Source organism: Carassius carassius, chromosome 1 (genome assembly GCF_963082965.1).
Source record: "Carassius carassius chromosome 1, fCarCar2.1, whole genome shotgun sequence".
Classification (NCBI taxonomy): domain Eukaryota; kingdom Metazoa; phylum Chordata; class Actinopteri; order Cypriniformes; family Cyprinidae; genus Carassius; species Carassius carassius.
Genome location: NC_081755.1, coordinates 20874404 through 20901241, shown reverse-complemented (window position 1 = coordinate 20901241; position 26838 = coordinate 20874404). Strand labels below are relative to the sequence as shown.

General features: G+C 38.3%; 2 protein-coding genes across 2 annotated transcripts; one reads left to right on the top strand and one right to left on the bottom strand.

Annotated features, from left to right (window-relative positions):
• Positions 1 to 124: 124 nt before the first annotated feature.
• On the bottom strand, positions 125 to 4169 carry LOC132141411 (membrane protein BRI3-like). Its single transcript, XM_059550900.1, has 3 exons — positions 3680 to 4169; positions 2140 to 2245; positions 125 to 1406 (listed from the first exon to the last, which is right to left on the bottom strand). Exons 1-3 carry the CDS (start codon positions 3813 to 3815, stop codon positions 1274 to 1276), a joined length of 375 nt encoding a protein of 124 aa, XP_059406883.1. The 5' UTR covers positions 3816 to 4169; the 3' UTR covers positions 125 to 1273.
• A 2924-nt stretch (positions 4170 to 7093) lies between these two features.
• Positions 7094 to 25386, top strand: LOC132141418 (tectonin beta-propeller repeat-containing protein 1-like). The gene is made up of 25 exons (XM_059550913.1): positions 7094 to 7225; positions 8319 to 8562; positions 9135 to 9320; positions 9662 to 9784; positions 9929 to 10051; positions 10629 to 10803; positions 11506 to 11603; positions 12011 to 12112; positions 13609 to 13739; positions 16539 to 16996; positions 18014 to 18117; positions 18208 to 18363; positions 19128 to 19277; positions 20338 to 20495; positions 21041 to 21168; positions 21648 to 21741; positions 21820 to 21916; positions 22013 to 22092; positions 22174 to 22230; positions 22365 to 22539; positions 23071 to 23206; positions 23581 to 23673; positions 23919 to 24025; positions 24576 to 24695; positions 24819 to 25386. Exons 2-25 carry the CDS (start codon positions 8335 to 8337, stop codon positions 24936 to 24938), a joined length of 3399 nt encoding a protein of 1132 aa, XP_059406896.1. The 5' UTR covers positions 7094 to 7225; positions 8319 to 8334; the 3' UTR covers positions 24939 to 25386.
• The last annotated feature ends 1452 nt before the right edge of the window (positions 25387 to 26838 follow it).

Below are 26838 nucleotides of genomic sequence, written 5' to 3'. Positions count from 1 at the left end.
CCTTGTTTTCTACTGGTTCCTGGACGAACTGTTCACTCAAAAATAAAAATGTACACTCCTTTTAGGAACCAAGTTGTTTTGAAATCATAATCCATTTGAATAATTACAAACACGTTCAATAGAATATGAATGAAGAACAGAGTTTATTTGAAATTATAACAAATGTTTACCGTCACTTTTGATCAACTGAATATCAAAATAAATTCACAATAGATAAGATCAGATAAGTTTGAAGAGGAAGTTCAAAATGTTCTAATGCACTGACGTTTCTAGAACATCCCATATAAGCAACCAACACAAAAGCAAAACTTGTAGAATTTATTTACAATCTTATTAAATGTAGAAAATTGATCCTAACAGCGCGTCTAGTGTATGGTATGAGCACATCATGAAAGAAATCACACCAGATGTGTGCGAGACTGATTGTCGCTCACTGAAAGAAATACTATTCTATTGTCAAAGAGTATATTACATTGCCTAGATGCCAACTTCCCTTGTTTATTGCAGGTTTTTAGTTTAACCTGGAGATGGCTGAGGTCCAGCGAGTGAAACATTACTGCATATTTCCCCTAAGATGCTTTCAGAAAACCCAGCACATATAACATCAATCAATGGAAACGTGGACCCCAAATTGATCGAGAATGAATGTGGTTTAGAACAGATTCATAAATCCAAAATATACAAATAACACCGTTTGTTTTTAAATCAAGCACAACAAATGAATACAGAATATGCATTTTGATCTGAACTGAGATGTGACTGATTAGGGAGCATGTTATAGACAACAACAAAAAAAGAAACATCAGTGATGCTTATTCCCAGACACCAGAGCAAAGCTGGTGTGAGGGAAGTGAAAATACATGAGTGAAGCGAATCAAATGTTTCAAAGTGAGTCGGCGGTAGTCCAGAGTCTTGTGGGATTTCCCCTCAGTGAGTCCCGGCTCGTTCAGTTCATGATTTCTCTGCCATCATAAAGGCACTAGTGATTAGACGACTGGAGACTGGCTTTAAGATCTTATATAAAGAACAACAACTACAAAAAAATGGCAAATAGTGCTTGCGAGGCATGTTAAAAATAAAAACACGGCCAGCTCGTCACCTTCTTAAAGTAATCAAAGAGTTTGTGGCTGGTTACTATTGTGATCTGTCGTATATCGCAGTTACGTAAGCGACGTTTGGCACTGATGTGCGGTTGATTAGGAATAAACTATGCTGATGCTTAAAACTGATTTTTTTAAACAAAATAAAAGACGTGGACGGGGTTTTGGTCCCTCTAGCCGAAAGTGGCTCCACAGTTTGGACATCTCCTCTGACGCAGGGCCAGGCAGAAGAGGATTCCCAGAGGAAAGAAGAATATGGCACACATGATTCCCAGACAGGTGAAATCATCCTCCAGCACGCCGACCCTGAAGAGAACAACACTAGAGTCCCATCATTCATTCCTGGAGACATGTGACATTTTCAAGGGACAGAAATCTCTCAGGTTTGATTAAACACATCATCCTTGTGTTTCAAGGAGGCAAAAGTCAACACTTTGGAAGGTGAACTATCCCTAAACTACCATGGGTTATGATATAAGTATCTTCAATCATGAAATACATAAATAGTGCATTAATATGAGATTTAAAAATAATAATAATAATCTAGATCTGTAGGTAAGGGAACAACAATCACTGTTTGTTTCGTGGTCACGCTCACTAAACTGGACTGATCCGGTCGGTGCATGAGCCAAAGTTCAGTGTGAAATCAGCGTGTCATGAGTGACTCTCTGTGAATCACATGAGCAAACAGGAAATGACTGGATTAACACAGACCAGAGTCCAACGTAAAGCCTCAATCCTGAGGCTAAAACACATGCTCTTACTGAACGGTTCTAACATTAAACATGAACACCATGAAAACTCTGAAGTCACATTAACAATTCAGGAAGGTGGTGGGGGGGGGCAGGATGACGACAGGGCGGATACAGAAACCACTGAGTTCAGTAGAACTACATCGGGTTTATTTCTGTCCTGTACTTCACAGATGAACATTACACAGCTCGGCTGCTGAATACTAACAGCTTCAGTAACTTCCTGCCTACAGCCACAGTGTTTAGATGGTGAACTCTTACAGACGCTGGGGTGTGTTGTGGCTCACCTGCAGGCGGGACATCCCCCCACCACCACCACAGAGGGCTGGACGATGGTGTAGGTGTTGGTGTAGGCAGGCTGGGCGGCTACGGCGACAGGCGCTGCTGGGAAACCTGCGGGACACAGTTCACATCTGTTTAACACCCCACATCTCCTGCTTTATCAGCTGCAACACACGCTGGGATGAGCACAGTGAGGTTTTAGGAGCTGAATTTTTTTAAGGATACAACCCTTTTAACTCTACTGAATGTGCACTTGTAGTGTAATCTTAGACGTGTATATTGCTTTAAATGCACTTGTGGATAAAATACTATTAATGACATAGAAGTGCACTTAAGTGTCCTTAAAGAGAGACACATTAATGACTGTTTAGTAACACACTTAAGTAAACTTTTAAAAGGTGCACTTGGTTACAATGTCAAATCAGTACAATTTATATATCATCGTGTTTTTATAATGTTTATTATGTCGTGCTTTACAGAAGCAGACTTATCTGGATGTGTTGACTAACATACTAAAGCACATCTAAAGTGTTTGATTATCCCTTTAACTGTTGTTAATTACTTTATATAACAGTAAGTTCATTTCGGCTTACTGCATTTAGTATGCATTTAAACTATGATACATTCTCTTTCAATTGTTGATAACATGCAATTAAAGTGTCCATAATAAGTACTCTTTTTAAAAGTATTTTAACGTGTACTTCTTTTTCACGAGGGTATAAAACCAAGGAGACTGTCAGTGATTAGTTAATAACTAACTGAGCCAACCAAACTGTGTACAGTACGTGACTGCTTTCACTGTGTTTATGGTCTATTATAATAACTACATATACAAACTTTAGTTCTTACCATGGTACTAAATGAGGATCTTATTCATATACCATGACACTACATATATGAAAACATCCTATTATTATGACTTATGAAACATGTTGCATAAGTTGCTTAGACTAGTTTTAGAAGTTAGTCATCTGAGCTGTTTTTTGTTGTTGTTGTTGTTGTTTGTTTTAGGACTGGTCATAACTAAATTAATTTGAGAATGAAAATGGGCTGATCGGACTAGCTAGAGTACAGTCCACTTACCGAACCAGCTCTTTTCAGAGAATCACGAAGCAGACTGATTCATGAATCATGATTTATGAATCAGCCAGACCAATAACTGAATTAATCTGATACACACACTGATTTATGAATTTATGTAAGTTACTGCAAGTTTTTAAATTCACCATGTCTGATAATTAAAAAAAAAAACTTCCAGTAAATGAGTTTTTTTATTTTAGTATTTTATAATATATATATATATATATATACATATATTATTAAATTGCAAGGCTATTTCAGGTTTTAAAATGTCAACTTTATAAACTGGTTTACCCAAATGTTTCTTCATCAGACGTTCAATACGATTAATTCAAGGAAGCAGAATTTGAACCAGTATCGTTGTATTATTTGTCATCACTAATAATAAGAAGAAAATCACACATACGTTATTGAGTTATAGCTGGTCATTGGTGATTAATACATTGTGTTGTGTGGTTCTCTTGCCTTGGTACGGCGGCGGAGCCTGCGGCTGGAAGCCGGCGGCGGGTGCAGCGACGGCGGGGATCGAGCCGTAGTCGTACGCGGCCGGGACTGTGTTGTACGCTGGAGGTCTGTCCTGGAGAAGAGGTTTAGCGTCCATATTCGGTCCGAGGCGTCCTTTCCACTTCACCAAACTAACATGAAATCTTCTCGAGCTGCTTTAACGTGGATGCTCACTGGACTAACACAAACAAAAACAAAAACCAAAACAAAGATCGGATGAAAGTTCCTCCGCCCTCCCCATGCGACTTCAACCCGCTCTTACGGCGTCTGTGTGAGGGACAGGGATGTTATTATGTCGGTCAGATGTCCTAAAGATGCGCCATAGCGAACTTTTCTTGATTTCTCTCGTCTGTGAGAGAAACCTGGATGACTTAACGACGGAAACTCCTTCTCAAACTCGACGGGACGCTTTTTCCTGCTCGCTGCACTGTCACAAGACTCGAATCACGTGATCAAGCGGGACGAGGCGGTGGGGGGGGGCGTCTTAAAGCGACACACACTCACTTTTTCTTCAAATAAATGTCTCAAATAAAGAAGAGTAGTATTTTTATTTTTGTTTACAATCCTGTATACAAGAAATCACGACTCGAGCCCCAGTGAAACACTGCTGTGCCCCAATCAAATATTACTTTTATTACTGATATTATTTATCAGTAATAAAATATTACTGATAATTGTCTCACAACGGAGATCTTTCATTGGCAATATTTTCAGCTAACGTTTTATATATATATATATATATATATATATATATATATATATATATATATATATATATATATATATATATATATATATATATACACACACACACACACACGTGGGCTAATAATTAGACCTAATAATTTGATTATAATCTCCACACCTTCTCTCTTTGAGTGACAATCAAATTATTGCATTGTCCACACTACCACAGTTTATTAAGACACTTGGCTCAGGTGTTTTTGCCTTATTTCTTTGTTCTGTTTTGTATGATTGAGAATTACAGTCTAATAAGCAAATCTGGATTGGATTGCCCTGATCCAGATACACACTTTTTCAGATTTCCAAATCTGGATTTCTTGTGTTCTACGGAGCTCCTAAAGGGACAAGGTGATGGAAAATAAAATAAAAAATCAAATGGGGGGAAAAAATGCCAATGTTTTGCATTGCATTTACACAAATAACTGCTTCTGTCTGGTCCGCCTCTGATGATTGTGCCAATGTAGTTTACAATTAGTGGTTAAAAGAACTTTAATTATTTTTATTTGATATTAACAGCTATTTGGGGATATATTACCTTTTGAAATGTTGTATTATTTGGACCAGTTTTAAAGTTTTGTTACTGAAATCCACCATTCTGCTGGGATCAGAATCCCGTTTTTGGATCAAACGTATTTCAATTTTACTAAAACATTTTGAACAACACAAACTGAGGATTTAATCCAGATCAAAACCAAGATTGGATCTAATCCGATTCAGAATCCTTTTTTATTTCCTTTGAACAGCCCATTTTCAAGGTTTGATCCATCGATGGCCCAAATCTGGAAACCCTGGACTCAGTGCTTTAAGTGGGCCGGAACGCACCGGTACTCTGTACCGCCACTTCCAAATATAGCTCTTGAGCGTACCGCCACCTATCCATGCGCCCAGAACGTGCTTTTAGCGTACCGGTAAGCTCATTTGGACATCTGTTTTAATAGAGGTTTTAATCTTTTACCTGCGCTGCCGCTTTTCACGGCGCCCTTCACAATGCAAGCCTCCTAATTAGTCTCACCGAGAGCAGAGACTACATTACCCATACACGCTTGTGTACAACCAGTGGAAATCGCCGTCAATTACAACTCAACATGGCTGGAGAGAGTGTGTGATTCGCACATACTCGGCTCAGTTATAATCCAAATACAGTGGACAATACATATGCTCTCCTGGCTTCAGACTTTATTAAAATAAAACGGTTCTACTCATATGACTCGCTGGCTGATAATCCACCAAGCCTGATTGATATCGCTGCAGGTCAGATGCAAGCTAATGAAGTAATGCAGTAGCTCTTTCAGGTAGGGTGACCAGACGTCCCGAAAAATTCGGGACAGTCCCGAAATCTTAACTGTTGTCCCGAATCCCGAATCTGGCCCTAATTGTCCCTAAAATTATACTAAAGCAAAATCTTGAGTAGTTATTGTCTGATAAACATTAAAAACTGTCTGCGGAGGTTGAGTCGTCCTGCAACCAGCCCCCGCCAGCCGCTCATAGGCTGCAGCATCTTTTTTCTAAGTTAAAAAAAAATACCGTAGGCGGCTAGGCACGAATTTAGATATTAATTTATCTAATTAATCTATATGCACAAAGACAATACAACCTTTTTGTCCCCTTTTTGTTTTAAAGCTTGATGGAGAGAGCAGCAAGTTGCTGCCACTGCGAGGAGGACAGTGATGCACGCGTCAGGAGTGATTGACAGTTCGCGGCACTGTGTACAAAAAATACGTTTAAGATCATTAGCGTTAGCGTTACAGAAAGGTCTGATTTACGCACTGTTACAACAGTCATTGTAAAAAAACAAACAAAAAAACAATGACATTTGAGTTCATGATTTTAATGTTGTTGTTTTTTGTGGCAGACTAAAGAGTAATGACAGATGGTTGATCTTTGAATAAAAATGTGTGTAGTTAAGGTTTGAAATTTATTATCTTTTATTATAGACTACAAAGTCTAATATCATAAGCCCCCATCCAGTCCCCCAAGACCGCAGACACCCTGTTGACTGCTGTATATAAAACCCCTTCAATATAGTTGTTACCTCAGGGGATGAGGGGAGTCATCAACAAAAAACTAATATATATATATATGCTATAATAGAGTACCTCTTTTGGGCCACTTAAAGCACTGCCTGGACTGATCTTTAATCTCTCAGACATTATTTTATTATTTATGAATTAAAAAAAATATATATATATAAGAATGACATTGATTTTATATGGACTTTTGCTGCATCAAAATTAAGAGCAAGTTTGGTATTATACAAATTGTTCTGACACTGGCGGAAAATGTAGCAACATTGTCCTTATATATAAAAAAGAATGAATGGTTTAAATAGTTTAACAATTTATATATATATATATATTTATTTTTTTATTCTTACCACATAATATAGCCGAATCTAGATGTACGGCATGTACACACATGTACAAATATAAATATATACAAATAAGTACATATGTAAACACAATATCCACAGGTGTATCACCCTCGAGCTTTAATTATTGAGAAAGTAAAGAATGAATAATTGAGCAGGTGAACGTGCGCACATGAGAAGGCTGCGCGACGGAAAAACATACGCACACGCTCTGTCCAATCAGAAGCTTAGATTTCGACATTTCCTCGCGCGCTGACCAATCAGAGTCAAGATACCGTTAACTTCCTGCTTTGAGTCTGAGCCCTTAGAATAAAGCTGGGAATGAAAATAAACGATGTTTGTTATGCGCGGAATATATGAAGAATCGCTTCAAAGTCATTAAACTACATAGTAGGTGAGTTTATGAGTCTGCTTTTATCGCGTTTAAACAGAATACGAAGCGCTTGTGTGTCGGAATGTGAATCCGTCATGTCGGTTACTGTGTTTACTAAACGTAAAGCATATGACAACCACAGCAATGTGCAAAAAAACATAACATAAACTAAACGAAGTAGAGAATAATATGGCTGTAATAATGAATCCAGTCAGAAAGGTGCAAGCTGACCAACTGGTATCCAGTTACCCGTATCTCTTACTCCATATAAGAGACTAAACGTCTGTATTATGTTATCATTTCATATATAATACATATTATTACTAGTCATCACGATTTTCTCCAACGTTATATAAATCGAATTAAATGAGGAAACTGTCAAATCCTATTTAATTTTAATCACGAACTTTGTTTGGAGATGAATGCTTGACAGTCTTATGGTTTAATAATCTACAAAGAGCTGCACATATTCAAAGCTATTTTATCGTGTAAATGTATATTAAATTAAATAGGGTGGATTAATGTAATGTGGGACATTGACTATTGGGACACCTAAGCCTTTTATATCTTCTTTTACAACATTAAAGTGAACGTGACTGGTGTTGAATTCAATCAGGGGTGTCAAGTTATTGAAATCACTCTGGAAATGATGTCAGAAATGTGGCTATGAAAATCATCAAACCGGAAGTAGCGCTTATGAAGTTCACTTAAATGTCAGTGACATAGGATGTAGTTGTGACTAATGTGGGACAGTATATATACTATGTTATTCAATTGATAAAATGTGCATTAAGAAAGTTAAATGCCATACATGTATTTTTGTAACCAGGCGTGATAAAGCAAAAAAGTTTGCTTTGTTTTTAACTATTTCTAACCCAAAACACAGTGTCCCAGATTTGAGCATGGACTGTCCAACATAAAAAAAAATCCACCAATTCTTTTGGCACAAGGAGCACTAATATATGTGCCATTTCCCCTTTAATTACAATATCTGAAAAATGTCTTCTGATATCATGATGATCAAATATTTAGATTTATTGCTTGGGCTTCATGTGGCACAATGAGACACAAGGCAAAATTGCAAAAACCCTAATCCACCGTACTGTTCAAACACGCTGTCCTCCAGGACCCATGATGTCGGGGTCGCAGCTGTGGGCGGTGGATGTGTACGGGCGGGCGTTCAGTCTGTGGGCCGCTGGAGGCCACTGGAGGCGCGCCGCGGATCTCCTGCTGGAGCTGAAGCGGGTGACGGGCTCCCATCACTGCTGCTGGGGCATCGGCTGCGACCATCAGGTTTATCTCCATGTGTATCCCAGTCAAGTGCCTATACGCCACCAGGAAGAGACCTATGAAAACCAGGTGTGTTGGAAACATTTCAATTCATCTCTGATTTATTAGCATGATAAAATACAGTACCTCTGATTTGGAAAAAAGCATGCACAATAGCAAAAACAGTTGTAAAGTAAAACGGTAATATGTAAAACTCTTTGCAAGTGAAATAAACTGTGAATATTCACAAATAAAGTAAAATTACAAAAGCGCAAAATCAAATCAAATAGCAAAGTAGAGTAAATAAGTACAGGAACATTAGAAATAATACATATTTATATATAATATGTATACTGTATATATTAGCCAAAATCTTGTAATAATTAAGATGCTTTAGTGTTCTTTAGTAATCATTCTGATATGCTGATTTGCTGCTCAAGAAACTGCTCAAGAAACATATTCATTATCAGTTTTTTTATCATATTTACCCCAAGCTTTTAAATGGTATATATTATATTACAATATATATTATTCTATATACATTACTATATTATTTCAAACTGTAGGCTTAATCCAAGTACACCAGAAGTAGGATAGTAATACTGAGCATAAGGATTGCATGTTACAAACAGTACAGCAGACTCTTTCGGTCTGTTTTACAGAGATGGAACCCAGTTGATGGTTACACAGACACACTCCTCCCGACAGACCGCTGGCAGTGGACAGATGAGTTGGGCTTGAACCCACAACCTCTTCACAGCTTCGTGTTGCCATCTGCTAACTGGGAGTGGGAGGGCGACTGGTACGTGGATGATGAAAGCTGCGGGAGAGAGTCCAGTGAGACGGGGGTGAGTGACACTATCTCAGACCTCAAGCCATCCTAAACTTAACCTATGGATTCGCCACAAACTCAACTCATCTAAACCTGACCTATTGTAAACTTAATCCACAAACCGAACCCTTTCCTTATCCTACCCTTGGGAAAAAGAAGTGTGCTGAATCGTTTTGGATATGCACTTGTTAAGTGACTAAAAACATCACATTCAGTTCACACTTAAGTCTTATCCTCTGAAGTATGTCACTCCATTACACTCATGTAATTACATGTCAAATAATGATTCATAAGAAGTCCCAAAACCAAAATGAGAAATCATGTCAGAATGTGTAATGCTGTTTCCTGTGCTTCCAGGGGTGGGAGTATGCAGTGGACTTCCCTGCCACCTTCACCAAAGAGAAGAAGTGGAACTCGTGCGTGCGTCGCAGGCGATGGCTTCGCTACAGGAGATATAAAGCTCTGGGATCCTGGGCCAAGGTATTTAAAATGGGAATCCAAACTTTACTGTTGTTTCAGTGTGAAACAACCAAAGGTCAACCAGTGTAAAGTTTCAGTTTGATTTACACTTATTAGCTGTCCACATATGTAGAGTCTTTCTGATTATGTGTGTTTTTGGAGCAGGTGCCTCTGGAGAGAGCCAGACCTCCACCAGAGCCCTTCAGTGACATCAGCTGTGGAGGCTGGGACATGAGTGACAGTCCTGAGAAACATGTTTACCTGTGGGCCGTGTCCCAGCAAGGGAAGGTCCGGACTTATGTTGTGGTTGCATTACAAGTTTCTGACCATTAGAGGGCACTGCTGCTCTGTTCTTTATTACTATTTTGAATTGCTTATTTTTATATTTTCAGCTTTCATTTAAGTAATTTCCTTATATGCTTCTGTCATTTGTAATATTTCGATTTTGCTTTCATTTCTATCAGGTTTAGTCATTTTAATACTCTTAAACTTTATTTTGCCTTCTAATTCTAATTTAAGTTTATGTTTGTCATCTAATATTCATAGTATTTTATCTCAGCTTTATTCAATGAACAAAAATGATTTTTTTTTAAGGTCTCAGTTTTAAGTATCAGCACCAACTTGCGGTTGCATTACAGATTTGTGACCAGTAGAGCTCACTGCTGTTCTGTGACGTCTGCTTTATATTTTGAGCTCAGCCAACACCTCCTTATGGATTAACCACTTGCTCACAAGAATGTGAACAATTTCTCAGCCGAGTGGTTAATTTAAACACTTGCTGAATGTTTTGTCATTTTTATCACGTGTTAAGAAACTCTTCACGACCCCTCACAGATCTGAGGTGTGTTTGTGTATCTCTACACAGCTGTGGTTCCGCACAGGCATCAGACAGCAGAACCCGGAGGGGACGTGCTGGGAACCCACCCAGGTGCCCCGAGAGGTGGCGCAGGTCAGCGCCGGGCCGAAAGACCTGCTTTGGGTCGTTCTCTGGGATGGACAACTGCTGGCCAGAACGGGCATCAGTAAAGACTGCCCTAAAGGTCTGACACTGACAGATGTATTCCTGTCCTTTGAATCTACACATATAGTATGCACGACATACAGTACATGTTTTGAATGACTTTCACATTGCCGCTATTTATGGTGAAACTATGATCACGGTCACGGTCATGTCAATAGCATGACAGAGAACATGTGGTCACTTGCGCCACAACTAAACATTTCTGAATGTCATTGCATTAAATAAGGTGAAGTCAATTCAAATGCTGCAGGAGGTTGCTGCTGTCAATTTTGCTCAACGTCTTTTGAGTCAGCTGGAGTTTTAGGGATTTTTAATGCATGTATAAAGTCAGTTCTCAATAGAAATGACATTGAAGTATATATAGTATATAGTACTATATAGTATAAGTATATAACACTTTAGATTGGGGAACACATTCACTATTAACTATGACTTTTCCTTCAATAATCTAATATGCTGCTTATTAATAGTAAATAAGGTTGTATTAGTTATGTTTTAGGTATGGTGTAAGGTTAAGACATCCAAAATATTGTCAAGCAGAATAAGGCATTAATATGTGCTTGATAAGTACTAATAAACAACCAATATGCTAGTAATATGCATGCTAATAAGTAACTAGTTCATCAACAGAGTTTCCCAATCTAATTTGAATTCCCCTTAACATTTACATTCAGTTCACACTTAAGTATATTCTTTAAAAGTGCATAATTCTTGTTTTCAGGCTCATCGTGGGAGCTTGTGCTGCCTCCAAATCAGAAAGGAGCTGTTCATGTCGCAGTGGGAATCAATGTCGTTTGGGTCGTTACTAAAGACAACAAAGTAAGATGGGATTTACTCTATGAATGCTTTCAGTTATTTTCCTACCATCAAAGTCATTTGGAAGCAACATTATCTTCCAATTTCATCAAGTACCTAAAGAAGGGCCACTGTCCTGCTAAGTTCAGCTCTAGCCCTAATTGAACACACCCGATCCAGCCAATCAAGCTCCTCGGAATCACTAGAAACTTTAAGGCAAGTGTGTTGGAGCGGCTTGGAGCTACACTCTGTAGGATGTTGGCGATCCATGAGCAGGATTGGACACCCCTGATCTAGCTTGACTTAAAATATTTGTTTCATGACAAGCTCAGTTTCATATACACTAAAAAAAAGGTAGTACAAAGTGTGTAAGAAAATGCAGTATACGCAGTGTGCAATGTGTAAATACAATGTGTTTGTGGGTGTGATAGGTCTGGTACAGGAGGGGTGTGAATTCCCACAATCCCACTGGCTCAGGCTGGATCAGTATTGGTGGAGAGATGGTGATGCTTAGCATGGGCCCCAATGACCAGGTGAGATCAGTGAGGTATCATGTTATACTGCCGTTCTAACAATACAAATATACACACACTCACTTTACAACAGTGTACAGCCAGATGGTCCATAGCCAAATAGGGGGCTTGAGTGAAATTTCAAAGGGGTGACAAGATCAATTCAAACCTTGAAGTAATTTCATTATAGTAATATTAAAGTGACATTAAAGTAATTAGATTAACATTAAAGTACATTAAAGTAGGTTTTGTTGTCCACCAGGTGAAAATCATAAGTCATATCACTGCATGCTTTGTGGTACCATTCATGTCTGTAGCACAAAAAGTGCAGGTTGAGTTACATAGGGTTCTGGGTTTGTTCAAATCATTCACCATAAGTACGAGCAATAAAAGTGGTCTTTGCCTTAGAAAACTCCACTAACAAGTGATGTATCAATCTCGATAAGTTCAGTGCACTCACACCATGCTTTAATAACTGTTACCGATATCATATTTCATCTGACGAAATTATTTTATTTCCGTATTGACAACTTTAGTGGTCCCAGTACTTGTCCTTGGGGGACATCCTTCTGACGTAGGGTGGGGGCCAGACAGGTTTAATTACACTTAATGTTTTCACATGTAGCTTTGAGGATTAACCATCATTAGATCCTCAGACCAATATGTGCTCCCTGCACGGCAGGCCGACTGTATTCACTGTCCTAGTTTATACGCACAAATACCCATCGTCCAATCACCTTCTCTAGCTCACACTGGCCCCTCCCTTCTGCCAGGACAGGCATGTATGGTCTGGCAGAGTCGGGTGTCCGTGGGTGTTGATTAGAGCCGCTAAGTCTCAGTATGGAGTTTGCAAGCGATGCAAACTTTGTCTCTGCATCTCTCTCTCTCTGTAACTGGATCCTTAGACCGCCTGGCTCTTCCTGCTGCCCACTGCCTCCTCCAGCTCAGCCCAGCCATATATATACACCTCCATTTCTTTCGTCCACACACAGCCATATGGGAGCATCTAATTTGAGTTTGGCCGCTCTTCACTATTGCATACTTCACATTTCATTACTAACTGCGCGGGCAATGTATCTGTGTGTTTAGCGCAGCTGCGATGCTCATACTGGATCCTGTTCCTTAATTTGGCTTAATCAGAAACAATATCCTGTATATGAGAACTATGTCAGCACATAAAAAAGAAGTTTGTCTCATAACATGATGATTTTTTTATTATGATGCAGTTGATATGGGGACTTTATTGTTAATGTATTATTGTATGGTTATCCATTGCTTGATTGTGATATAACAGGTCAATCAAACATTCTGTCATATATTTCTGTGTAATTACAAGAAGTGTAACACCCATTCAAACTTCAGTCAGAACTTCAAATTTTTATACATTAACATTCAAAAGTTTGGCATCTGTAAGATTTCTTAACGTTTTCAAAGATGTCTCAAATGCTCAGCAAGACTGTGGCTGGTGTGATACAAAAACTATGAGTTTATTTTATGTGTGTTTGTTTGTGACACAGGTATGGGGGGTTGGCAGCGATGACCGGACTGTGTATTTTCGTCATGGTGTGACAGCCACAGAGGTCACTGGCAGGTCATGGGTGGCAGTGGCAGCTCAGCTTGAAGGCAGTGAAAGCACAAATCATTCCAGGTGGGTGAAAAACTTGACCAGGTGTACTTAAATAGGTTCCAGTATTTGGAAAGATTTTAATTTGTTACACAGAGTTTATTAATTTAAAGTACAAATATCAGAGCTGTGAAAGGTTAACAGTTAATTTACATTTACCTGCTCAGCACATCGGGTTTTACACTCTTCTTACATCATATGTGATACATGCATCTACTACATCCCTTCTGTCTGATTGATAGTCCATACGTTTTTAGCAAGTAAAAGGTATTTTAGTGTAATTGTAAAAACGTCCGCCTTGAGGTCATGATAAATGTGTCTCTTTGTTTCAAATCTTTAATGATTTTAATGAATTAAACATGAGGATAACCTTTATGTTGTTATTAATATTTCAAGAAGACAATTTACTGGACTGAAGCAACTTAGCTATTTTTTATCCAAACATAATTTTTCAGAATGTATCAAAAACAGTACATAAGGCTTTTGAGGAACAGTTAGTTGTTCATCTGTCAGTCATCAGTGTATAGTATAGCATTTTATATTATATTTGAAATATTAGCAACTGCACCAAATTGCAGATTTTGACTCAGTTTGTGCTTCTTAATAAATCTAAGGTGATTTTTTTCTTCTCGAGCTCCATATTCTCACTATCATTATATTATATGAGGCATAAAAACATAAAGTTTAAAAAAATTATACCCAATTTACAATTTACTCACAATGGCTGGTAAGATGTGCTTGACAGATTGTTGTGTGGTAAACTGTGCACTGATGATTTTAATTTTATTAATTAAGAACATGGCAAAGTCATCAGCTGATAGATTTGATGAAGGGTGGGGGGGCAAAGGAGCAAGGAAAATGTTTTAAAGAGCATGCGAGAATTAGATGATTGTTAATTATTGATATGATAGTATGTCCTTTTAGCAGTGGAGACATTAGCGGAAAAGAAAGAGAGGAGTGACTGATACACATTAAGTTCAGTAATTTTTTGGAAAAACAAAAAAAAGTCAAGACGTTTCCAACACGTCGAACCCTGAAGTAGATGTGCTACAGAAGCAGAAGACCACACCGGGTGCTGCTCCTGTCAGCTAAGAACAGGAAACAGAGGCTACAATTCACACAGGCTCAACAAAATTGAACAATAGAAGATTGGAAATACATTGCCTGTCTGATGAGTCTCGATTTCTGCTGCGACATTCAGATGATAGAGTCAGAATTAGGAGTAAAGCACATGAGAACATGGATCCATCCTGCCTGGTCTCAACGGTTCAGGCTGCTGGGGGTGGTGTAATGGTGTGGTGGATATTTTATTGGCACACTTTGGGCCTACCTGAGTATTGTTGTCCATCCCTTTATGACTACAGTGTACCCATCATCTGATGGCTATTTCCAGCAGGATAATGCACCATGTCACAAAACTCAAATCATCTCAGTCTGGTTTCTTGAACATGACAATGAGTTCACTTTACTCAAACGACCTCCACAGTCACCAGAACTCAACCCAGTAGAGCAGCTATGGGATGTGGTGGAATGGGAGATATAAAGCGACATCTCTTTTGTTTTCTTCATTTTACAAAAGCACGATGTTCTGTTTTCTTTGTGAGTGTACACAAATAAAAGCAGACCTTTATACAGTTATACAGTATACATTAATAAGACAATACGTGTTTAAATTGATTCTGCTGGTATAAGGAAACAGTTGAAGTGATCGCTCCGGCATGCAGACACACACACACACACACACACACACTCACACACAAAACAAAAATCAGTTCCAGCATTACTAACTTGACAGTGCAGTTGCTACTTTATCAAAATAAAATACAGTGAACCAAACATCAGCACGCCCGCCTCTGTGTCACCGTTTAAGCGCGACTGAAGTACAAAGTCTATAAACAATACATAATAAATAGTAGTTAACATAACACAACAATTATTCGCAAACAGTTGATTGCACAAGCCTTTACGTTTACATTTACATTCATGCATTTATCAGATGCTTTTATCCAAAGCAACTTGCATTCAGGCTACACATTTTTTTACAAGTACTTTAAAGTATACTTCTGTCAGTCTCTGAGAGATGCATTCAGAGTCAGCACATGGTCACTGTCTAGTGGGCCTTGTTTTCAAATGTGCAACTCATTGCATCCTCTGTTCTTCTGTTGAAGGCCGTTTATCCAACAGCATTGCATTGTTGCAGGCGCCCCCTTCTGGATTGGGGGTGAATTGCCAGTGTTAATTTGAAGGGCCTCATTCACCGAACCGACATGTATATACAGTATATATGACCCTGGACCTGCACAAAACCAGTCATAAGGGTCAGTTGAAATCGAGATTTATTCTGTAAGCTGAATAAATAAGCTTCCCACTGGTGTATGGTTTCTTAAGATAGGACCATATTCAACTGAGAAAAAAATCTGGAATCTGAGGGTGCAAAAAAATCTAAATATTGAGAAAATCGCCTTGAAAGTTGTCCAAATGAAGTTCTTAAAAATTAAGCTTTTATCAGTAGTAAATTTATAAAATATCTTCATGCAACATGATCTTTACTTAATATCCTAATGATTTTTGGCATAAAAGAAAAATCTATAATTTTGACCCATACAACGTATTGTTGGCTACTGCTACAAATATAATACAATTATACATTACATATTATATTTTTTATATTATATCATGTACACACACACACACACACACACTAGTACAGAAGATGCCATTTACAGTATTTGTTGCTAGTCTTGTCCATCCAGTAGTTGGCGTGTTGCCTGTCAGTGTTGTGAATGGCTCTGTGTCTGTGTGTTTCCCATCACATGTTCACAGTGATGCCGGTGTCTTCACTGGTGAGGTCACCGCTCCTTCCCAAGGTTCTGTTCTGGGCTGTGATGACACAGACATTCCAAAGCCACGTGTCCCCAAGATCACGAGTGACAGCTTTATCTCTGCGCTGGTGTCTGATCGCTCTGCTCCAGCACACGACCAGTCTTCTGCAGCTCATCCTAGTGTACCTGAGGACAACCAGGTGACGAGCCAAGAGTCCGATTCCTCTATCCTGAGCCCCAGCAGCCCGTCCGATGGAAGCGAGACCCCATGGAGCAATGTTGACCTGGAGGAGATGAAGGGCTCGGATCCCAGCAGCACTCGGAGCTCAGTGGCCACGTACCCCATTGAGCTGCAGCACAACACGGTAGTGCAGGAGGAGCTACCGCCCTGGGCCTGGGTCACCGGTGGAGGATGTGACATCAGCTCCAGCTCACATGTCGACTTGTTTAACATCTCAGGTGCAACACACTTACTCACCCTCAACCTCTACCTCATGTTGTTCTTTCTATTACTGAAGGAACTTACTTGAAGCCTTTACTGTGTAATGTATTAGAAAAGACATTCTTAATGTACCTTTTAATCTCGTCATAAATAATTGTAATCAAAGTTCAAATGCATTATAATATTGCAGATTTTTTTTCTTTATAAATGTATAAACTCATGCAATTTATTCAATTTTACAATGGTATAAGTTCAAGAATAATGCATCAAAACTTGTTATACTAGGCTTGATGTTGATGATGCCTTACACCAAGGTTTCCATCCACAAATATAGATTATAATTTTTTATAAAAATTGAAATAAATTTATAAGATACAGCAGAGGAGAATATTTTTGACATTTCATAATGTTTTGGGAGTGAATGACATAGCAAAAATCGTGGTAATGACATCCTTTACCAGCAAAAAATTATAATAATTCCATTTGTAAAAGTTTTGGGTCAGTAAAATTTTTTTTGAAAGCAATGAATATTTATATTCAGCAAGGATACATTAAATTATTCAAAAGTCTGTAAAGATTTATAAATAGTTACAAAAGATTTGAGTTCAAATCAATTTTTTAATATTTCTTTTGAACTTTCTATTCAGCAAATAATTCCACTAAAATATGAAGCAAAATCTCTGCTGATGTTTCTTGAGCAGCAAATCAGTAAAAAAAAAAAAAAAGATTTCTTAAACACCATGTGACACTGAATACTGAAAATTCTACTTTGCATCAATAAATAATAACTAACTAGTTAGTATTATATAATAATAACTAATAAAAGGAATAACTAATACATTTAAAAATGTATTCAAATAAATAACGTGTCTTTTAAATTGTAATAATATTTCATAATGTTAGTGTTCTTATTGTGTGTGTGTGTTTTGGACTGAATGAGTGCAGCTTTGTTCAGCGTAAAATGCTTCTTTGAAAAAAAGAATGCTGTATGCTGTTTTGTAGAAAATCTTCTCTGTTATCTGTGATTCTGTCAGATCCCGGGCCGCTCTCTCCATCCATCACACCTGCCCTCGGTGCTTTAGACACAGACACTCAGACAAGAGGAGTCCAGCTAGAGAGAGATGCTTCTGTAGAGAAGGTAAATGCACTTTTGTGCATCACGCGAGAGGAAGAGTCAATAGGACATCTCAAACACTGATGTATATGTGTGTGTGTGTGTGTGTCTCAGTCTGTGCGTGTGACGAGAGGTTGTATGTCCTGGTGGAGGGACTGGACCCCTCATCAGTGGGAGGATGTCAGTGTGACGCTGGAGCAGGTCACCGCTGCTGGAGCTCAGACAGGAGACATCCTTTACCTCTACTACACTCACGACCAGGAGAAGAAGGTGCCTCTGTGGGAAATAAGTCTACTTTAGCATAATAGCACAAAGATTACCTATTGTGGAAATCACATACTTTTAAAGAGTATACTGATATGCACACTGAATACAATATTTAATATAAAAATTATTATAGTTGAATCTGCTATTACATTTAAAAATAGATATCAACTTTAAATGTAATATCAAATAACACACTACAGTAAAATTGAAACCAAGTACCTAAATGTGCTTTAGTATTTTAGTCAACACATCAGAAGAAGTGTACTTCTTTAAAGCATGAAGCATTTAAAATGTACTTTAAATAAAAAAACTTGTCAAGTTTGAAATTGTAAATGAAAAATCACACACGCCACTCAAACTTACTAGATCACTAAATACTGGATCTCATACGCAATCCCTACATAACAAGTCTACAGAAAATAATCAAAACCAAATCATGAAATACAGTTGTTTTTTTTAACAAAATATTATCTTGTAAACAAAAGAAACACAAACTTAAGTGAAAAAGAAGAAAAAATGACTAATGTAAGATTTGAAGTACACTATTTGATATAATTAAGCACACTGTTTTTTCACAACAGTGTATCAGTATAACAGTATATCAACAGACACAAGTTCACTACATGTTTTACATTTCAGGAGTAAAAAAATGTTTGTGAATGCTTTTACAAATGAATGAATTTAGATCAAAATATGTTGTTGAAGTAAAGTGTTCTCAGGCTGTATCAGTGTAAATAACTCCACGGTTCTTCTGTTGTGTGTGTCAGTTTCTGTATGCTGTGATAAAGGAGGTGACGGCCCTGGTGCCCATGTTCAGGGACTCTCTGTACACTGTGGCTGTTTACACACCAGAGAGAACCAAACAGAGAAGCCCCATTTTACTGGCAACTCCCTCACAACAAGACTTCAACACCTGGGTAAAATGCACTTATGAACACACATCGGGTTAAAAGGATCTTCATGTGACACAAAGCACACGCGTGATGAACTTTGAACTGTATCCATACATCTTACCAGTCATGATCCTGTATTTGGATAATGTTCATTAAAAATGAATAAATTCCTCTCATGAAAAACACATTTCTGCACAAAATCAAGGAAAACAATTAGTGCTTACAAACGATTAATCGCGATTAATCGAATCCAAAATAAAAAAAATTGTTTACCTAATAAATGTGTGTGCTGTGTATATTTATTATGTATATGTAAATACACACGCGTGCATGTATAGATTTAAGAAAAATATGTTATGTTTATATATTAAATATATTTATGTGTAATATATATTATACAAACATAAATATTGGCATTGAAAATTTTTGCTGTCAGACGATTAATCGCATCCAAAATTAAATATTATATGTGTGTGCTGTGTATATGTATTATATTTAAATACATACACATACAGTATATATCTTTTAAATATTTACAGTACATGTATATACATTTATATTCTTATATTACACATAAATATATTTAATATATAAACAATATATGTTTCTTAAATATATACATGCATGTTTATTTATATATATACATAATAAATATACACAGTAATAAAATAATAAAAATAAAAACGAATAAAAAATACAAAACTTTTATTTTGGATGTGATTAATAATCGCAATTAATCATTTCACAGCACTAAAGTAAAAAATACATGTAAATACTTTCAAAATATATGCTGTGTGTGTGTATCTTTGTAAACATAACAAATATACACAATACACACATATTATGTAAACAAAAACTTTTATTTGGATGCGATTAATCGTTTGACAGCATTAAAAAATATATAGATATTTGCATATAGGAAACAAAGATTTATTGCATTGTGATTTTGTTTACCCCCAACACACATTTTACCCAGATCATCAATCTTCCTGACGAGTTTAGGATGTGTTTTTGATTGCACTGCAGAATGAGAGTGAGATTTGGAGAGTGACGAGTGCTTTCTGTCTCTGTGTGACCGTTGCAGCTGTCTCTGTTGAACGAGTCGTGTTGTGCGTCCAGGGCTCTTGGAGAGCATCCATCCAAACAGGCCCTGTGGGCTGTGACGTGTAAAGGTGACGTCATGGTCCATGAGCCGTCACCCAGTCTGGAAGCCCCGGCGCAGTACTTACCCTGCGAGCACATGTAAGAACGTCCCCATCTGTTCTAAACCCAGTGAGCTGCTTCACTCTCCTTCACGTGCCAAAACAAACGGTGCTTCTCAAGAAGACTCGAGTCACGATTGATTTCTACGGAGTTTTGGCATTAGCATGAGGCTAAGCTAACAACACAATATTATAAAAGCATGAAAACAAATATTAAGCGCAGCCTGATGTTTAAATAGGATCACTGAACCAACCTATATACACCAAACTATACCAACAAAACTAGTTTTTATGGGTTAGAATCAGGTAGAAATAGCTCTCACAGATGACTGACTGTTTTCACTAATTGCAGTCTGCATTGTAAGTGACTAAATGCTGTCCAGACTGGCAGCTCACTGGGTTTCAGACAGAGCTAATCTGGTGTTTCATAATTGAATCATGGATAAAGTCTGGCTTGCATGCCACAGAAGTGTCTGATGGGTTTAATTTGGTGTCCTCTGGACCGTGTGTGTGTGTGTGTGTTTGTGATTATAATTGTGCTGGGCATGCTTCACGTGTCTGTGCGCGTTCCTGCTGTGGGCTCAGGTTCTGGCGTCAGGTTCCTGCTCATCTGCTGTGTGTGGAGTCTAACAGTCTGGGTGTGGTGTGGGGCATCGCTCACGATCACACCGCCTGGGTCTACACGGGGGGCAGCAGGGGACCGTCGGCTCAGGGTAAACATGCACCCTGCTGCTATCCCTATCCTACATCTAGTTTTGATCCTGCAAGATGAACATTTGCTGGTTTGGTTGCTGGTGTGCTGATGTTCCCATGAGGCTTCACCGGCAGATCTTTCTTGGTCGAACTGCTTAACCAGAAACAGCAAGATTTGCATCATGGTCCACCAGTCAGACCAGCATCAAACCAGTCTAGACCAGGATGCAGTTCATGCCGGTCTAAGCTGAACTTTGCAGCAGGATGGGATATTCAGCAAGCAGTATGCTAGTACTGTATTCAAAACATAGTTGCTGATCTTCCCAAACACTGGGTCTCATTCACTATAATAATTGCATGGATTACTCCAATTACTCACAGTTTGCGTAAAACGCACCCAAATCATCTCCTTTCTCCTTCCTTTAAAGCTTTCATTACTCAAATTAAATGACGGAAATCTAGTTGCTTCTGCCCGGTGTTTAAATCTAATTCATTTCAGGAAATGAAAACCTTAACCAAGCAATAAGTGATGTGAGGAGTGCGTACATCTACGAGAACCAGCGCTGGAACCCAATGACAGGATACACAGACAAGTGCGTGTCATTTCCCTGAGCTCTGCTGCTTGTTTACTGTTCCTGCTGTAAACGCTCCGTGTCTGCTGTGGTCCTCAGGGGTCTTCCCACAGATCGTTACATGTGGAGCGATGCTTCAGGCCTGAGGGAGTGTACCAAAGACAACACCAGGCCTCCCTCACCGCAGTGGACATGGGTACAGCCTGGACTCTTTCTTGTGCACTGTACCATTTGGTGTATTGTATGGATTAGTTATTGTTTACTGACTGATATCTGCATCTCACTCTCACAGGTTTCTGATTGGGATGTTGACTACGGTGTCCCAGGAGGGACAGATAAAGAGGGCTGGCAGTACGCTGCAGATTTCTCAGTGTATGTTGACTTAAAACCTATTAATAGAACAGAAACTAGACATTTCTATCTCAAACTAATGTATGTTTTATGTTCATTCAGGACGTTTCATGGATATAAGACAATGAAGGACTTTGTGCGACGCAGGCGGTGGGCTAGGTTAGTTCACTTTTTTGCTGCTTTTGAATTCCCCGATTCTTTGATAGATACATGTTCGCAGATTTTTGTTAGCAAGAGGGGCAAGAGGCCCGTTTGTGTAAGAAAAGCTATATAAGAGTGTTTCTTTGTCACAGGAAGTGTAAGATCAGCCTTAGTGGCCCGTGGCAGAAGGTTCCTCCGATTGCACTGAGTGACGTCACCGTCTTGCCGTGTCTGGCCCAGTGCAGTCCAGAGCAGGTTCCTGTGTGGGCCATCAGTGAGAAGGGAGATGTGCTGTGCCGTCTGGGAGTCACCGCCAACAACCCGGCTGTGAGAACTAAACGTGTCTCTATCCTGCACCCCACTCTCACAAAACAGGGCCACGTGATCTCCAAAATTACATTTCAGTTGAAAAGTCTAGAGGAAATCATCTTTTCTTGCCTCAGACCCTAAGTAAACACCAAAACCACCAAAAGAAGAGCCATCCCAAATGGTTTAAGTCCCAGAAAAGTAAAGTCTGGTTCTATCAGTTTCAGTGTGACTTAGACATAACACAACTGAAAAAAATATTAATAACCCATGACATGGAAATTTAAAGCCAGTGCAAATACCTTTTAAAAAGTACTATGTTTGACTTAGAGGGGGGGGGGGGGGGTTAACATTTAGAGGACATTTAACTGAGTATATTAAGTGCAAATATAGCATATATGGTTAGACACAAATCCCTTGTTTTGACTTCTTGGAGGTTTTGTATATTATTTTCCTCAGAATAAATATCCTCCTCTCGTCTCTGTTCTTGTATTATGTCAGTGCGCATAGTCTATGGGATGTCCTCTGACCTCTAAATCTCTGAAACCACAGGGTAACTCCTGGCTCCATGTGGGCACAGACCAGCCCTTTAAGTCCATTTGCATAGGAGGAGGCCACCAGGTGTGGGCCATCGCCAGGGATGGTGCCGTCTTCTACCGGGGCTCCGTGTCTGCCCACAATCCAGCTGGTGAGACCACAGGATCATCCTGATGGAAAGGGTGACGTTTTCAACTAGTAAATGATGATGGACATCCTACAATATGTAAACTACTGCTGGTTCTGGTTTTCCAGTTTGAGCAACTTACAGCAGTTATTAAATGTGTTTCAGTGCATTAAGTACAAGATTTTTTTGCACATAAATTACATATAATATTGTTAAAATAATGAGAAATTATGCAAGTATCTAGTAGAAGTCTTTTAGAATACGAATTTCTTGTTTTGATAAAAATGCCTATAAAACTTTATTTGTAGTGCGGTTATGTCATTATTTACATGTAGAAAAACGAACAAAGACAAGCACACTTACTTTGTCAAATGACTCATTAAGATTTGATTTCTCAGGTGAGTGCTGGTATCACATACCATCTCCCCCGAAACAGACGCTCAGGCAGGTGTCTGTGGGCAGGACCGCCGTTTATGCTGTGGATGAAAACAGTGAGACAACTGTTCCTACTTGCTTCTTTTTTTATGTGTTTTATTTGAATCAAGCTGTATTGGTAATCACAGGCTCTACGTGACTGTTTCTCCTCAATAAGAAGTGTGAAGAGAGATATAGTATTAGGCAGTATGTAGTGAATAAGTAAGCAATAATTAAAATGCCGTTGAGAACATTGTAGCACATGGAAATCAGATCTCTATCTCCAATCAAGTTCAAGCTCAGTGTGTATGTTTTTTTGCAGGTAATCTGTGGTACAGACAGGGTCTGACACCCAGCTATCCTCAGGGTTCTGCATGGGAACTCATCTCAAGTAATGTGTGTAAGGTGTCTGTTGGACCACTGGACCAGGTTTGAAACCTTTTACTTTGGTTAAAACAACTAATGAACATTTTATCTTAAATAGACAAACACAGTGGAAAAAAAGGATGCACATGAAGTGTACTTGAAGTATATATTTAAAAATATATATTAATATAACATTAATAAAACAACACTGCGGTAGTGAGATTGCACGTTAAAATTTTGTATTTCTTATAGACTACCTACCAGATCGCTACCTTTTCATTAGTGTAATTTAAAAGCTATCTGCCCTAAGAAAAGTATGGTGTACCACAAGGCTCGATTTTAGGCCCTTTGTTGTTCTCATTGTTCATGCTGCACAGCTCTGTATACTGAAAGCTTTTGTTTCCTCTTTTCACTATTATTATCTGCATTTCTGTTATAACATTAATCCTTTCTTTACCCACTTTCTTTGAGACTGTCCTCCTGACGTTTACTAGCTCCTGTCATACTCCGATATACCCCTGTCCAACTACCCAAAAATAAATAATAATGTTTCCTATTGCTTATTGCTTTGATGGTTATGAAACTGTAAAGTGGTCGTAATGTATCTGTCCAGGTTTGGATAATTGCTGATAAAGTGCCAGGTTATCCATCAGAGAGCTCAGGAACGGTGTGTCACAGACTAGGAGTGAAGCCCATGCAGCCCAAAGGCCTTAGCTGGGACTTTGGCATTGGGGTAAGTTTTTCCACATTAAGTCAAATGCTAAATTGTGAATGCATTTTTGTTTTTAAATCTTGTAATAAGTATCAACAGATCTTTACCCTGAGAGTAATTTTTTCAACTAATGCACTAAAACAGGGTGGATGGGAGCACCTGTCTGTGAGAGGGAACTCTATAGAGGCCCAGCGCGTGGCACCTCGCAGTCCAATGCCCAGCCGCACACAGAGTCAGGTGAACGGGAATGCTGTGGGCTGCTAGATTTAGTGCCCACCTACCACCATCATCATAATCACAACCTTCATCATGCTTTACTGCATTTCCCAGTTTGCTGTTCTTAACACCCTTCCTGTCTCCATGTCCCTTCCAACCAAATGTGACTTTATTTATTTTTGACTCCACTTGCCTGAATAACAAACATCACTTTTCCAGGTGTGACGTTTGATTACTGTATGTGTATGATTTGAATCACCTGATCCACTGATGTCTCTTTGTTTTAAGCATGTTATGTTATTTCTTGTTGCTGCATTTGTTTCTGTAATGAGAAGACCATTTTATGTTATTGGTTTGATTATATTATTTAAAAATGATTTTATTTCAGTCCGCTTGCATTGTCAGAGACAATGCTGTAAATGTGGACACAACTTCCCTACTGTGATCTAACCACTGACATAGGTTTTTCCCCCTAATAAAGATCTGTTAAAAAGCACCAGCTTGTTTTCATTTGTAATATTTCTATGGATTTCTGCGGAATTGCAAAAATAAACAAAAAAGAGGTTTCTAAAACCCTTGGGTTCTAGCCCAAATGCACACCACTGCTTGCTCCTGTAATGAAAGTACCTATGAAACATGCGTGACAAAGAATTAAAACAAGACATAGAAGTTCATTGTCATTTAATTCCATAATAAACAGAGCAATTCATTATAAACCATTCCTTCAATGACATTAGGCATGATCGTCATCAATATGAAGTAAAAATATCACAATTTTTGTAAATTTACAAGCTATAAGGACATGATGACCTGCATTTTCCCATTTATTTCATCGTTAATTTGTCTTTTTCGATCACTTCGGTCACATTTTAACTTTAAATTACAAAATCAATCGTCATACCTACTCCTCGCATCGTTCCCAATTTACAGACAAAATTAAACATTTATATACAGGAGAACAAATCAACATTAAGTTACATTTTAAAGATGTGCAAGATTAAGCAAAGTATACTTTAGAATAAAACCAAGGAATTTCATAAAATTTCAAGTTGAACTGAAATCGAGTGCTGGTAATACAGATATTCAACAGGTCTAAAACATAGAAATCACTGTACTGAATTACAAGGGGATGTAGACACTATGCACATGATTATTCCAGCGATAACCTCTACGAATATTCAGCCTCCCAATTGATTTATATCATACCAAAATCAACATTCTTTCAGACTGAGCCTAAGAAATATTCACTGATGTTGAATCCCATTCTTGCTGATTGTGTAGTTTCACCTTGATTTGATTTCTACTATATACATTAGTTTTTTTCAACCCAAAGGATCATGAGCAGCAAGATTGGCAAATATAAATGATTTATGCAACCTATGACGATTACCTTTCAGGTCCAATGAATAATACATGCGCACCAAAAAAAAAAAAAAAACAGGATGGAAACCTAAATCATTTCCCATCCCTTGAGTGTTCACAAGCTGCTCTTTAATGTTAACACAAGGGAATCAGAACTTTAAGGAGGTTCTTTGTATTGTTTTCTTTGAATAGTATATCTACTCAATGCTACAAGCAGCCATTACCTTTGGAAGTTCTGCTAGCTATCTATTCTCTCTGACCACCAAAGCTTTCATAATTACTCGCTGAACATGTAGTTTAATCTACCGCCAACAATGAGTGTCTGGGTCACATTTCAAACCAAAATATTAATATCATTGCCATAATTCTATCTTTCGTATTTCAGTTCAGTAAAACAAAAAGTGCAATTATATAAAAAAAAAAAAACACTTTACAATTTAAATATGTTATTACTTGTTTCCACATTACAGTAAAAAAAAATCGAGGGGGGGGGGGGTGGGGGGATGGGGGTTGGTGTGTGCATATTTGTCTCGAAAATAATCCCAAGTCTTGGTGATCCCAAAAACAGTAAGTTCCCATTTCTTTC